The sequence below is a fragment of the Oncorhynchus tshawytscha genome, unplaced genomic scaffold (assembly GCF_018296145.1).
Source record: "Oncorhynchus tshawytscha isolate Ot180627B unplaced genomic scaffold, Otsh_v2.0 Un_scaffold_13173_pilon_pilon, whole genome shotgun sequence".
Taxonomy (NCBI): Eukaryota; Metazoa; Chordata; class Actinopteri; order Salmoniformes; family Salmonidae; genus Oncorhynchus; species Oncorhynchus tshawytscha.
Genome location: NW_024609816.1, coordinates 75477 through 91566, shown reverse-complemented (window position 1 = coordinate 91566; position 16090 = coordinate 75477). Strand labels below are relative to the sequence as shown.

Here is a 16090-nt window from a genome sequence, read left to right as displayed (position 1 = left end):
GTGCTTCTTTATTGTTAAAGGGATTCTTGGGGATTTTTGCAATGAGGCCATTTATTTACTTTCCCAGACTCTGATGAACAGGTGAACTGAACTAGAAGTCTATGGGTATCTGCTAGCAGCAGCCTTGTAGATACCAATATACTTTGTCATTGCGCTAACGCTAGTTAGCATTGGCTTGCGAAACAACCTCTAATTTCCTTAATACTGGACACAGAGTCATAAAAATGGTATCCACAAGTGGGGGAAGTAGATACAGGGCCTCATTGCCAAAATCCTGAAGGATCCCTTTAAACGTGGAACCAACCCATAGCCTTAATCTGGGTGTTCTGTCTTTGTAGAACATGGTAACCTTCCACAACCTGGGTTCTCTCCTGGGCCGCCTGGCCCCCCGATGCACCGACCCCAACCCCCTGGTCCGCAGGGCAGCCATCGACTGCATCTACACCCTGCTCTACATCCAGCTACGCTACGAAGGTAAAACACACACACACTGTCTCTGATTCAGTACGCCTTGTTTTGTTTAGTTTCCTATTCTCTGGTGTCCAGCTTAACTCCCCCAGCGACCAATACAGCCCATTTGTGAGCCCCTTTAATATGAGAAACTCTGGATCCTTCCAAAGGGCACCCTATTCCCTATATAGGGCCCATAAGGCTCTGGTCAAAAGGAGTTCACTATATAGCGAATGGGCTGCCATTTGGGAAGCACACCTCTGTTTGTGTGGCATTCCGCTGGGAGGGAGATTGCAGTGTGTGGAGCTCAGCTGCAGCTGGTATCATTGTCTCCCTGCCCTGGCGCTAGGCTTCTCTCTGGACTATAAAGATGACTCTGTGGAGAGGCTGATCACACTGAGGGAGAGCATGGACAACCCAGACCACTCTGTCCTCTACAAGACCTGCTCCGAGCTGGCCAAGGTAAGGCTAGGAGAATACAGCATTACATAGTCATATTTACACATGTTTCACCTTGGGTTTCAAAATTCTGGTGAACTCTTTCTGGAAAACCGGAGAGTTTAGGGAAAGTTACTGGAATTTTGCAACTCTGCTTTCATAATGTGTGTCTTTATTTTGTCTGTCTTTTCCCCTCATCTGTGTAGATCATCAGTAAGCGTCTGCCCCAGCAGCAGCTCAACACTCTGATCTTCATGTTGATTGAGGGGCTGGTGGACTCCCAGTCTAACTGCTCCAGAGCCTCCAGTGTTCTACTCAACACCCTGCTGAAGAACAGAGGAGCTGGACTACAAGACCTGGTTGGCTCTCACACTCACTGGCTCTCACACTCACTGGCTCTCACACTCACTGGCTCTCACACTCACTGGCTCTCACACTCACTGGCTCTCACACTCACTGGCTCTCTCACACACGTTCACCCCCTCTAAATGATCTGTGTGTGTCAGGTATCAGAGATGCTGGAGGTGCTTCACATCCGTCTGCAGATGATCAGTGAGGAGCAGGTGAAGGTGTCTGTGGCCCAGTCCATCCTCATCCTGGCTACACAGCACCTCCAGACTGTCATCAACACACTCATCTCCTACCCCCTGCCCTTCGACAGGTGAGAACCATCTCTCTCTCTTCCTCCCTCCATCTCCTACCCCCTGCCCTTCGACAGGTGAGAACCATCTCACTCTCCCTCTTCTATCTCCCCTCTGTTCAACAAGGAAGATTCCTCTGTTTTTGTTTCTCCATTTGACAAGTGACAGCTCTCTCCTCCTGTCCTTCTCCTTTCCAAAAGTCAACACCCTTTCTCCCTGCTTCATTTGACATGTTAATTCTCTCGTTCTCTCACACACACACACACACACACACACACACACACACACACACACACACACGAGTGAGACTCCATGAATCTTCCAACCAGTATTTCTGGAGAACTGATGGATTTGGGGAAAGTTAGACATTTTGCAACCCTGTGTGTAGTAGCAGTGGAAATGTTTTCACTGCCTCCCATTCAAAGTGAGCCCTACCCCTCATGGTCACTTCTCCCTGTGTGATCCCCAGTTGGAGCTGTGAGATGTGGATTGCCCTGGGGGCAGACAGTAAACTGGCCTCTCAGATCATGGAGATGCTGATGGAGAAGCTCAACATCATGGTGCCCTACGTGGACAAGAAGGAGTCCATGATGAGAGGAGGCCTCACCAAGGTGGCCACCAGTCACCCTCTAGCTGTGAGTAGCAGGTTGTAGAGTGCTATGATGAGACTAGATGTCTGGGTAATGGTGTTTTGCTCGGTTTATTTGTGTCAAATGTACAAGTCTGAGCAATCATTTTCTATGCTATTCTATTGTGTCAGATGACCTGTGCCCTGAAGGAGATGATGCTGAACGGGCAGAGCCAGGAGGCGGTGGTGTCCCTGTTCCCCCAGCTCTTCAGCTCCCTGCTGGTCCGCCTGGGCTCCAGCGTGGGGGTCACACTACCCAAAGACATCAACAGCTCCGGAACACACAGGAAGAGCCCCACCAAACTGTCCGCCGGCTTCGACGTGTGCGGGTGGGTTAGGAGACGACATACGCTAGCTAGCACATACTGTATCATAAGACACACGGGCTGGAGTGCAGGGACACTCCATTAGATTATCTGGAGAGCCACTGTTAGAAAATAACTAGAGGTTAGGTCCTACAGGGGTCCACATATACCTCCCAGAAAATGTGATACCGGAAATCATCCAAACATATAAAATGTAAATATACACTTAGTACTGGTGACATACTATATGAAGTTATCAGTACAGGTAATGACAGTATCTGTTTCACTGATCATAGTTACCATACAATGTGAAGTTGTGAAAAGGAAGTTCCTTCAGGAAAAATGTATTTATTTAAATTCAAGGTTTAACTCCTTTGTCTGTGTGTGTTCCTGGGTCTGCAGGGTAGCGGTGGAGGCGCTGCGGATCCTCCTGGCCCGGGCCCAGCTGGACCATGTAGTTAAACCCCTGGACCAGGAGGGGGCCTGGGACAAGATGAAGGACCCCCAGCAGCACATCACCGGGGTCACCCTCCTCGCCAGGTACACCCTGACCCTGGCTTCATGTCCACATCCTGGTTCAACCCTAACCTCAGCCCTAACTTTTTCTTCATGTTATGTACAGTATAGCTACCCTATATGCAGTACACAGTTAGTGTGAGTGGTGTGTTGTTGTTTTCAGGGCCATGGCCAAACACGCAGGCCCTCGTCTCCCGGCCATAGTGGAGTGTCTGTGCCCCTGTCTCAACAACATCTACGAGTGTCAGAGGGTCACTATCACAGCCTTCTTCTCTGAGGTGAGCCGAGCCCAGGGCCCACTGTTGTAGGTCTGTAAGCCAAGCCCAGGGCCCACTGTTGTAGGTCTGTAAGGTAAGCCAGGGCCCACTGTTGTAGGTCTGTAAGCCAAGCCCACGGCCCACTGTTGTAGGTCTGTAAGGTGAGCCAAGCCCAGGGCCCACTGTTGTAGGTCTGTAAGGAGGGAATATGGTAGAATGTCCACCACCACACTGATTATACCTATCCACACCCTTCACATCTGCAAACATATAAATCCTGTGTCACACCAAGCAATTTGGATGCAATTTCTGTTGCAGATGCAAGTGACATCAGCTTTGCTGATACACAAAGCAATTCAAATGCAATAGAAATTGCATGCAACATCCAACCCTGTCATACATCATGGTATCATAAATGATTTGTTTTGCCAAACGTTTGGTAATTGTAACATAATCGTTATAGACAATGCTGGCTGTAAAATTTAGCTAGCTATTGAAAATGTTGCCAAGCTACTGTAACTAGCTAGCAAACCAAGCTAGCGATGAGCTAAGTCAGCTAGCTAGTGCAGTTCATGTTGGACAGAAAGGTCTGGGGGAGGAGACAGGTTAAAGAAGGATCTTTAAGCCTTGAGACAATTGAGATATAGATTGTATATGTGTGCCATTCAGAAGGTGAACGGGCAAGACTATATAGAAGTGTCTTTGGACAGGGTATGGTAGTATAGTAGGTTCCAGGCACACTGGTTTGTGTCAAGAACTGCAACTCTGCTTACTAAGCTAACATTTTGTTGATGTATTTAACCCCTTAGTTTAGTGCTTAAACTATCTCCATAAAGTTCCATGTATTTTTTTTAAAAGTGGTGCACGGCTACCTTCAGACTAGTCTTATGAGGGTTGTGGGCGTCCTGGAGTGAAACAACTGACATGTACGTGTTTGTGAGGGTCATATTAGTGTGTAGCCCAAACTGTTCAAACACTACAGACAGAAGTTGGCAGATCGGATGTACTGACTTCAGACGAGTCCCGGGATGCTTGTGGGGAGGACGTAAGGTAAAACATGGTGTTGGAGGGGGGGCTGCCCACATCCACTCTAAGGGGTTGTAGAGGTGTGACAGAGTTAGGATGTCAAACTGGACATAGTGGCTTTACAGTATTATAATACTTAGAAGGGATTGCATTTTAATTGCCGTTGTCACCAGGAGTCAAAGTAGTTTACACTCCATGTATATCTCAATGTACCGGCTTCACACTGTGTTCTGTCTCTGTGGGTAACTCTAGTTGCTGAACCACTATGTTCTGTCTCTGTGGGTAACTCTAGTTGCTGAACCACTATGTTCTGTCTCTGTGGGTAACGCTAGTTGCTGAACCACTATGTTCTGTCTCTGTGGGTAACGCTAGTTACTGAACCACTGTTCTGTCTCTGTGGGTAACGCTAGTTGCTGAACCACTGTGTTCTGTCTCTGTGGGTAACGCTAGTTGCTGAACCACTGTGTTCTGTCTCTGTGGGTAACGCTAGTTGCTGAACCACTGTGTTCTGTCTCTGTGGGTAACGCTAGTTGCTGAACCACTGTGTTCTGTCTCTGTGGGTAACGCTAGTTGCTGAACCACTGTGTTCTGTCTGAACCACTGTGTTCTGTCTCTGTGGGTAACTCTAGTTGCTGAACCACTATGTTCTGTCTCTGTGGGTAACGCTAGTTACTGAACCACTGTTCTGTCTCTGTGTGTAACGCTAGTTGCTGAACCACTGTGTTCTGTCTCTGTGGGTAACTCTAGTTGCTGAACCACTATGTTCTGTCTCTGTGGGTAACGCTAGTTGCTGAACCACTGTGTTCTGTCTCTGTGGGTAACGCTAGTTGCTGAACCACCACGTGGTGACAGAGCTGATGATGATGGATGTCCTGATGAACAACATGATGGAGCGTATCTCTGACCCCTGCTGTACCGTCCGCATGCTGGCCGTCAGGGGGCTGGGAAACATCGCTGTGGGATCACCTGAGAAGGTACTGTTGCAGGAATTGAATTCCTCTGTTTTAATTCCCAATTAAAATTAAACACTCTGTCAATTCATAAGAATTTGTATGACCCTTATTTTATAGAAATGGACAGAGCCCGGTCTTAAAGTCAAATAGCAGCCTTTATTCACGAGAGTACTGAACACGATACAGGTTACCACAGGTTATAAACTGAAAATGACATCATTAGTTCCAGTACCAACCCGTCTCTTCTCCCCACCCTGGTACAAAGGCAGTATTTCAAGCCTTCCCACATCGTCTCACTACCAATTTAATATAATTTATGAGCCAAGGTCTTGTGTAGATGAGCATTCTAGCCAGTCTGAAGATATCGTTCATTCATTTCTAAGGAACAGACAGTCATTGTTCTAACTCTTGACCACATTTACACACACTATATTCAGCACTGGGATCAAGAAAGAAAACTCATACATATACAGCAACATAATAGTATTCTGATTAGTACATATACAGTAACATAATGGTATTCGGATTAGTACATATACAGTAACATAATAGTATTCTGATTAGTCAGTCCTGATTGAAATGTATACATAATTAGTCATCATTGATAAAAATTCCCTTAACAGGTACATATAGAGGGGGGAGGGGAGGTGCTGGTTGTCAGGGGGCTGGGGAACATCGCTGTGGGATCACCAGAGAACGTACATATGGGGGGGGAGGGGAGGTGCTGGTTGTCAGGGGCTGGGGAACATCGCTGTGGGATCACCAGAGAAGGTACATATGGAGGGGGAGGGGGAGGTGCTGGTTGTCAGGGGGCTGGGGAACATCGCTGTGGGATCACCCAGAGAAGGTACATATGGAGGGGGAGGGGAAGTGCTGGTTGTCAGGGGGCTGGGGAACATCGCTGTGGGATCACCAGAGAAGGTACATATGGAGGGGGAGGGGAGGTGCTGGTTGTCAGGGGGCTGGGGAACATCGCTGTGGGATCACCTGAGAAGGTACATATGGAGGGGGAGGGGAGGTGCTGGTTGTCAGGGGGCTGGGGAACATCGCTGTGGGATCACCTGAGAAGGTATATGGGGAGGGGGGTGCTGGTTGTCAGGGGGCTGGGGAACATCGCTGTGGGATCACCTGAGAAGGTACATAGGGAGGGGAGGTGCTGGTTGTCAGGGGGCTGGGGAACATCACCATAGGATCACCTGAGAATGTATGACTGATTTAATCTTCCCTTAATGTGGCAATATTACGCATTAACAGAGTTTCAAGAGATATCAGGGATCGGGTTAGGATATACTACAGAGCAGGAGCAATGAGTTAGCCAGATATATTTTATAAGCAACCCAAAATATATATTGATTTTCTGCTTCATTAAGAAATATGAACTGTGTTTTTGGTTGATTCAATTAGACCATGCCAATTTCAAGCTTATATAAAACAAGTTATTTCAGAATATTTAGGCAAGTTCTGGCTAACTGGTCAATCCTACTTTGTAGTATATCCCTCTCGTCTAACCAAGACAGCAGCAGAGGGGAACAATGTTTCAGACATATGCATCTCTATGTAATCACAACCTATACTTAATCTATTTTATAGGTAAATAAGTATGCCAAGGAGCTGTTGGCTGCTATGAGCTCTGGGATGGAGGAGAAGGACGACCCTGGGAAACGCATCACTCTGGAGGCCATGTCTGGTCTGTCCAAGGTGCTCCTCTACCTGGACAAGAAGAACGTCCAGCTGCTGGTCGTCTACATCTTCATGAAGATCAAACCCTTCCTGGAGAGTGTGAGTTGAGCAGATATACACTTCTCTGTTGTCATGGTTACCACCCTGCTGCAGCCCACTGTTGTCATGGTAGCATTACCACCCTGCTGCAGCCCACTGTTGTCATGGTAGCATTACCACCCTGCTGAAGCCCACTGCTAGATTGCCTCGGAAGCTAAGTAGGGTTGGTCCTGGTCGGTCCCTAGATAGGAGATCAGATGCTGCTGGAAGTGTTGTTGGAGGGCCAGTATGAGGCACCCTTTCATCTGGTCTAAAAAAAAATATCCCAATGCCCCAGGGCAGTGATTGGGGACATTGCCCTGTGTAGGGTGCCGTCTTTCGGATGGGACGTTACAGGTGTCCTGACTCTCTGTGGTCACTAAAGATCCCATGGCACTTATTGTTAGAGTAGGGGTGTTAACAATGGTGTCCTGGCTAAATTCCCAATCTGGCCCTCATACCGTCACCTAATCATCCCAAGCTTACTATTGGCTCATTCATCGCCCCTCTCCCCCATTGCTGTAAATGGGAATGTGTTTTTCAGTCAACTTAACTGGTAGAGTTTGGGTTTGGGTTCAATCAAAATAAATAAGAGGTGAATCCTGGTCCCTGTACATTGATTCAATATCCAGTAGCTTTTGTCTATTGACTTTATTACTTAGGGGCGGCAGGTTCAGTGTGTTTTGATATTTTAACCTGAGTGTCGTGATCGCGTTTGGTGTAGGGGGACAAAATAAAGTATGTAGAGCGATGAACTTGTAACTGAAAGGTTGCTAGATCGAATCCCCGCACTGACAAGGTAAAAATCTGTCATTCTGCCCCTGAAAAAGGCAGTTAACCCACTGTTCCTTGGCCATCATTGTCAATAAGAATTTGTTCTTAACTGACTTGCCTAGTTAAATAAATTTAAAAAAATTAAAAATACGGAAACTTTGCAAGGTTGCCCTCCCAAAATAGGTTTCTTACCTCAGGGGCCTTTTGTAGTTAATAACATAAGACATACAGTTTAGTTTAACCTGAGATGTCACAAGCGTCATTGAGGTATATGTGGTTGGGTCTTTAAGCTTATTTGAACTATTCCTGACATAAGTCTAGCGTCTGGCACCCTAAAATATGCTTTTCTCTCTTGGTAACTCCCCTACCTGATAGATATAGATTAAGGTGAAATTACACCAATCCCTGACACGGAACCCAAACCGGCTGCGAGCGTGCTCCATCGTGCACACACTTATTTTGTCCCCCTACACCAAGCGCCATCACGACACACAGGTTAAAATATCAAAACAAACTCTTAACCAATTACTTTCATTTGGGGACAGGTCGAAAAGCATTAAACATTTATGGCAATTTAGCTTGCACTTGCTAGCTAATTTGTCCTATTTATCTAGCTTGCTGTTGCTAGTTAATTTGTCCTGGGATATAAACATTAGGTTGTTATTTTACCTGAAATGCACAAGGTCTTCTACTTCACACAAAAAACGGTCAACCGAATTGTTTCTAGTCATCTCTCCTCCTTCCAGGCTTTTTCATCGTTTAACTTATATGATGATTGGCATCTAAAGTTTCATCGTATTACCACGACAACCGGCAACAGTTTGTCTTTCAATCACCCACGTGGGTATAACCAGTGAGGAGATGGCACGTGCGTACCTACTTCTATAAACCAATGAGGAGATGGGAGAGGCAGGACTTGCAGCGCGATCTGTGTCAGAAATAGGAATGACTTCTATTTTAGCCCTTGGCAACGCAGACGAGCAGTGTGGGTGCAATAATTGAATAACATGGATTCCTACATTTATTTTGCAACGAGCGGTATAGTCAGGGTATTAGAGACTAGTGGCCTCTGAGGAGGATGCTTATGATGTGGCTACAACGTCTGAAACACATTTGTTAGGCTTATTAGGTTTCACTTCTCAGAGAGAAGGCAAGATATATGTTTGTGATATTTGGTGTTTTGAGTTCCTAGTTTCTCAGGGCCAGATTTCTATCATGTAGAAGTTGACAGGATCAAGAAAAGGACAACCTTGTTTCAATAAATGGATGTTAGACTGAGTCGCTCTGGATAAGAAGGGTTTGATCTACTAAATGAGTGTTTTAAATGATGGGTTTAGGTTGGATCCTCTCAAGGTTCTCTTATGTAGGTCTACTGGTGTGTGTTAATGTTATGAAGGGTTTAGGTTGGATCCTCTAACTGCGCTCCTGTACTGTTGACCCAACAGGAGAATGATGAGATCCGCTGTGCCTCCATCATGCTCCTGGGGAACCTGTCTAAGTTTGGTTCCGGAGAGCCTGTGTTCAAAGACCAGATCCACAACGTACTGGTCAGCCTGCTGCTGCACCTCAGTGACCCCAACCTGCAGGTGGTCAAGGTGGGTAACCTCACATCAACACTCAGGCAGTGGACTTGGGGAACTATGGTTCTACAAACTGGTTTGATGTTTGGTACACTATACCTGTTGTCTAGTTTTCTTTGCAGTCCTGTGCTTTACATACCTAGAATTCATCTGATATAGTCTGGTTTATATCATAGAATTCATCTGATATCGTCTGGTTTATATCATAGATTAATCTCGTTTGTCATAGATTCATCTGATAGTCTGGTTTATGTCATAGATTCATCTGATATAGTCTGGTTTATGTCATAGATTCATCTGATATAGTCTGGTTTATGTCATAGATTCATCTGATATAGTCTGGTTTATGTCATAGATTCATCTGATATAGTCTGGTTTATGTCATAGATTCATCTGATATAGTCTGGTTTATGTCATAGATTCATCTGATATAGTCTGGTTTATGTCATAGATTCATCTGATATAGTCTGGTTTATGTCATAGAATTCATCTGATATAGTCTGGTTTATGTCATAGAATTCATCTGATATAGTCTGGTTTATGTCATAGAATTCATCTGATATAGTCTGGTTTATGTCATAGAATTCATCTGATATAGTCTGGTTTATGTCATAGATTCATCTGATATAGTCTGGTTTATATCATAGATTAAAGTAAATGATACGTTATTATGACATGTGGATTGAACTGAAGCAGTCTTTGTGCAGAGACTCAGATGGTAGGCTAAAAGACTGTTTCCTGTCTGTTTGTCCATGTAGGCGTGTAAGTATGCCATGCGAGTGTGTGCTCCGGTGGTGGGCTCAGAGCTCATCACCACTATGTTCCAGAACCATCTCCACGAGGACAAGAGTCTGCACTACGGAGAGTTCATCAACGACCTCACCAAATATATTGTGAGTTGATCACTGTCTAATACTGTAATACTCTACTCACCATCCACAAACTGGTACAGACCTCACCATCGGCCATCAAAACCAGTAGCGGAGATCTGGCGTCAGGAGGCGGAAATTATTTACCTACTGTAGTAAACAGCTTTTTAAATGCGTTGCACGCTATGCAATCACTAGAGCAGTTGCCTTGGAAACCCACCTTGAATAATGTTCTATTACAAAAGATTAGTTATTTTTCTCTCTTCATATGATAGAACTGTTCTTTGTTTTGTTCCCAGATTCAAGACTTCCCTGGCATGCTCAACTTCTACCACATCACTGTCATCCAGTTCTTCAAAAGCAGCTGGGCCGAGGTTCGGGCCGGCGCTGCTATGTTTATCGGTAGGTAGGGAAACTGGTTAGTGGGACGTCTGTTTTCTTTGATCATCTCTGTTTCCTCAACTTCACTTCACCTCAACACCAGGGTTGGGTTCTATTCCATTTCAATTCAGGCAGTACACTGAAATCCCAATTCTCTTCAATGCTTTTCAATAAGGAAAATTGGAATTTAGTTTACCTTGTGAATTGACCTCAACCCTGCTCAACATGGCTCTGCTCTGTGTCTTCGCTTCTGTAGCTATCCCTTTGTAGTCATTCGTGAGTTAGAAAAGTATGTCATTTTTCAGACAGTGTTCTGTTATTAATATTGGATATATGTCATAATTGTAATTTTCAAGAAGAGAATATCAGTGAAGCTGTTTGCACAAACCAAATATTCTCATTTATCATGGTAGAGATTTTCACTTAAATATTTATCTAATGAAACGTTAAAGTCCTTTATTTCTTTGTAGGTTTCCTTCTGGGTAATCTTCCTGAGGAATTATTTTCTCACATCAACATGGGGAGTGTGACCAAAGGTAGGCTTTTCTCTAGTTCTGCTTCCCAGTGAGTTGGGCCTGTTGGAACGGTTGTAGTAGTCTGTGTGATGAGTACTCCTTCCATGTGATATTACTGTCACTAAAGGTGCGTGTGTATGTCGGGCCAGGAGTTATTCCTGCTCAGATCCAAGGGATCAGGGAAACCTCCTCATACTCATTGTCTTCTGTCTGACCAGAGATCAGGGAAACCTCCTCATACTCATTGTCTTCTGTCTGACCAGGGATCAGGGAAACCTCCTCATACTCATTGTCTTCTGTCTGACCAGAGATCAGGGAAACCTCCTCATACTCATTGTCTTCTGTCTGACCAGAGATCAGGGAAACCTCCTCATACTCATTGTCTTCTGTCTGACCAGAGATCAGGGAAACCTCCTCATACTCATTGTCTTCTGTCTGACCAGGGATCAGGGAAACCTCCTCATTGTCTTCTGTCTGACCAGGGAAACCTCCTCATTGTCTGACCAGGGATCAGGGAAACCTACCTCATACTTATACTCATTGTCTTCTGTCTGATCAGGGATCAGGGAGCTCCTCATTGTCTTCTGTCTGACCAGCGTTGCATAGGAGTGATGCCACCTTGGGGAAGACAATGACCTCCTACTGTGTTCTGTCTCCCAGGTCTGGTCATGCTGCTCCAGGACCCAGACCCAGTGGTGAGGGTCAAGGCAGCTGAAGCTATGGGCCACTTCCATTGAACAGACACATCCTGCCTGCCATTCATTACTTCATTAGCTGTTTTAGAGTTGTTCATGTTACTGTTTTCTACAAAGATGATCTGGTACTTCACATGTTGACAGTACAACTTGAATTAGTCCTTGAAAGTATGTATTAGTGACCAAAGACTGTACCTCCATGTATAGAAGAACATGCATAGCACTTTGGAGCAGTATTATGAAATCTGACACTTTTTGAATTTGTCTTTTAGAATGTTGACAGTGGGTTAGGTAAATTGGCCAAAGGGCTTGACCTCCGCTGAGCTTCGTGTTTAGCTGAATTCCAAATCGAGCACTATCCCCTCTTCCCTAGGCACTCCTGTAGACCTGAAGGGATTAGAACGGTGTAGGCAATATGGTAGTTACTTCCTTGGCCTCCTGATGGGATTTGCCTACTGGATGGAATCTCCATCATATTGGTTATAGCCGTCTGTCCCTTTCAGGTCAGGAAAAGGGGCTTGCGGGGAGGGGCTAGGGGTTGATCTCCAGCCTCCATTCACACTAGTATAGTAGATCAACCCCTGAAACACACGTAGGGCTGGCACTATTACCCTGTAACCCACGGTTATGGATGAAGACCGTAAAGAAAGTAACCTCCATTACCGTAGAAAATTAATGTGTGCAGTTAAGTCCCTTTCTTCTGCAACATGGACTCTTAACATGATTAAACTTTGTAATGTAGAATGTTCATTCAAATGATGTTAACTGATGTGGCTCATGCAATGGAATATATTGCACTTTTTCTAATGTCTATTGAGTTGAATCACCAAATCACAGCACATATTTTACTTCCTGCTTTGGTCCTATGGGTAGACTCGCAATGGCTGCCAGTCCACCCATTATGCCAACGTTGAGTTGAACGGGGACTCCCGTTCTATTCATTCTGTTTCTATGGCAGCACATGCAGTCAGGAACGGGGACTCCCGTTCTATTCATTCTGTTTCTATGGCAGCACATGCAGTCAGGAACGGGGACTCCCGTTCTATTCGTTCTGTTTCTATGGCAGCACATGCAGTCAGGAACAGAGGAGAAATGTGCGTCTACATTTATTCATTTGTATTTATTTTGCTATTTGAACGGTTGTTACGGTGACAGCAGTCATTTGGCTGTTACGGTGACAGCAGTCATTTGGCTGTTACGGTGACAGCAGTCATTTGGCTGACCAAATTGCCGTTCTACAAAGCTCCATGACCGTCCACAGCCCTCCACTCAAGGATGAGCAGTTATCAGCCACGTCCAATGAGGCTGTCATCGAGGATGGCCCAAAACCATCCCATGTACCTGTTCTTACAGTTACTTCTGAGGCAGGAGGGATTTCAGAGGCTCCATTTATTCTCGTGCTAGCATTGTTTAACAACAGAACTGCATCCTGAAACACTATTGTAGCTAGTTCAGAAAATGTCTTGTAGGAACAGGAGATTACTCCTGACCACGAGACCTCACCAGGTGGGAAAACAGGCCCTAGTTATACATTGAGGGCCCGGAGTTTCTACTTGTCAGGTCAGGGAAAACGTCTGGATCACTTTCATTAGGACCTCGCACCGGAAAATGAATATGGGAAGTTAGTCAGTCTTCTTCCTTTTGGTGCCTAAATGAATGTGACCCCTAGTCTTTATCTGTTCTTCTTTACCCCAGGTACAACATGTACGCAACCAGGCACTCCCGTGGAGTTGCCACAGTGCCAAATAATCAGACCTGGATTTAAATACTATTTGATTTATTTCAAAAATAGTGTGGTTTACTTTAACCTGCCAGAGGGGCAGGGTTGACAGTTTAGCCAGCACTTTTCTATTGGATCCATAGTGCCAGCAGGCAAGCAGAATTAAGAACACCTAATGTACTTAATGATTTCAAATAGTATTTGAACCCATATCTACAAATAATAGTTTTACTGGGTAGCTGCATTAAGATGGACACAACCTTTTCTTTCTTTTCACATCGCTCCTAGTCTTCTCACACTCTTTCTCTTAAAAGATGCACTTCACTTTTCCACTCCTGTCCGTTTCATGTGATTGGGTTAGGGTACTGATTATAACAGGTTGAGGTCTTAAGAGATGACATTCCTGTCGAGGTTTTACGTTGCACTACTTAATCAGTCTGTCATTGTACACAGTGAATGACACATCCACATGTTTTTGTTGTGTTACTGATGGAGAGATATTTTACTGTGGTAAAGTGCAGTATAGGCGCTATTTAATGTGTTGCCTACATTGGGTAAAAGTCCTGGTCCTAAAGTACAGCTGGATTGGACCTGTGTGTCTGTCAGTGTCTGGGGTGTTTGTGGGGTGTTGAAGGGTTACTGGGGATGATGGCTGTTCTGTTGGACCATTCTTTGTTAATGTAATATTTTAATGTGACATCCTTCAATAATTGACATGGAAAAGTATTATGTATGCACACTGTGTCCATTTGAAATGGAAACAGGCCTATGACGTTGATGGAAATCATATTTTATTTACAAAATAAAGTGACGATCCCTAGAAAAATAACTGGTGTCCTGAGCCTTTTATGTCACAATTGTTCAAAAGAAAGCACTAAGACGTAATAAATCATATGGTTATTAAAGCTGTTTTATAAGGAAAATATGGAGAAAGATGTATATATATATATATAAAGGAAAGTTACTTCTATACTATTGAGCATATAAACTGTATGTGGAAGCTTATTTGATAACCTGTGGGAGTCCCCTGCTCTCCTCACACTCACAGCATTCATCTGGAAAGGCATCTGCCTGATGGAAGTGAATTGGGGAATAAGATTTAATTGTGTCCATCAGAGCAGTTTTTCTAAATGACTAATGGTTTTTAATATATCTCACTTCAAAGTACTGTCCACTGGGTCTCTTCACAACTCCTCAAAAGGAAGAGAGGAGAGTATTGTTTGGGTAGTTTGAAGACTATGAGAAGAAAGTGGGTCTCACCCAGCAGTATTTGGATCTGTAGTGTTCAAGGTGAATCAAACCATTGTTGATGAAGTTAATTTAACTCTAGGCCATATAATTGATGTTACATTCACTACACGTTCTAACTGGACACGGTATTCAACTGCAGTCAGCAGATTGGGGTCTCAGGCAGTCTGAGATAATCAACGCCTAATGGAATAGAATACATACCGGCGTATTGAATCTGACTCAATTTAACTTCATGACCAAATGACGGCTTGTTGAATGTAATGGGCTGAACCTTGATAACCACTCGCCCATGTGAATGACTGGATGTCCTCTTAGAACTGCTTCCAGTGACCGCTCTGCATGAGAAACCCATATTGTCTAAATAAGCAATCCAATCTCAAGATCCGTAATGGTGATTTAAAATGATCAGTGTCATCATCACATTGAATGGCACCGGTGTTCTTCTCAGGTCAACACAGTTAATTTCAGATAACAATTGGTTTACCGTAAATGGCAGCTCCACATTGTCATGCAGGTCATTTCAAATCTTAATTGACCATCTTTAAATAATGACTTTGAAGGTAATGCAATCATATACTGTAGCTGCACTTGAGGAGGATATGGATTTGAACGCCAGCTAGATCAGTGGTCAGGACAGGAGATGGTGATATTGATGCTTCATTGTCCTAGAGAAGACAGGAGATGGTGATATTGATGCTTCATTGTCCTAGAGAAGACAGGAGATGGTGATATTGGTTCTTCATTGTCCTAGAGAAGACAGGAGATGGTGATATTGATTCTTCATTGTCCTAGAGAAGACCAGAGATGGTGATATTGGTTCTTCATTGTCCTAGAGAAGACAGGAGATGGTGATATTGATGCTTCATTGTCCTAGAGAAGACCGGAGATGGTGATATTGGTTCTTCATTGTCCTAGAGAAGACAAGGGATGGTGATATTGGTTCTTCATTGTCCTAGAGAAGACAAGGGATGGTGATATTGGTTCTACATTGTCCTAGAGAAGACAGGAGATGGTGATATTGATTCTTCATTGTCCTAGAGAAGACCAGAGATGGTGATATTGGTTCTTCATTGTCCTAGAGAAGACAGGAGATGGTGATATTGATGCTTCATTGTCCTAGAGAAGACCGGAGATGGTGATATTGGTTCTTCATTGTCCTAGAGAAGACAAGGGATGGTGATATTGGTTCTTCATTGTCCTAGAGAAGACAAGGGATGGTGATATTGGTTCTACATTGTCCTAGAGAAGACAAGGGATGGTGATATTGGTTCTACATTGTCCTAGAGAAGACAGGAGATGGTGATATTGATGCTTCATTGTCCTAGAGAAGACA

General features: G+C 44.4%; 1 protein-coding gene across 1 annotated transcript in view; it reads left to right on the top strand.

Moving 5' to 3' along the window:
- mroh1 (maestro heat-like repeat family member 1) overlaps positions 1 to 14335 on the top strand; it is a 40021-nt gene extending 25686 nt beyond the window's left edge. The window contains 15 exon segments of the mRNA XM_042318806.1: positions 339 to 474; positions 800 to 912; positions 1095 to 1247; positions 1395 to 1549; positions 1999 to 2164; positions 2290 to 2486; positions 2865 to 3002; positions 3142 to 3256; positions 5089 to 5235; positions 6805 to 6993; positions 9192 to 9341; positions 10085 to 10219; positions 10495 to 10597; positions 11047 to 11112; positions 11752 to 14335. Coding sequence (XP_042174740.1) covers positions 339 to 474; positions 800 to 912; positions 1095 to 1247; positions 1395 to 1549; positions 1999 to 2164; positions 2290 to 2486; positions 2865 to 3002; positions 3142 to 3256; positions 5089 to 5235; positions 6805 to 6993; positions 9192 to 9341; positions 10085 to 10219; positions 10495 to 10597; positions 11047 to 11112; positions 11752 to 11828 — 2040 coding nt within the window. The 3' untranslated portion in view covers positions 11829 to 14335.
- Positions 14336 to 16090: the final 1755 nt, after the last annotated feature.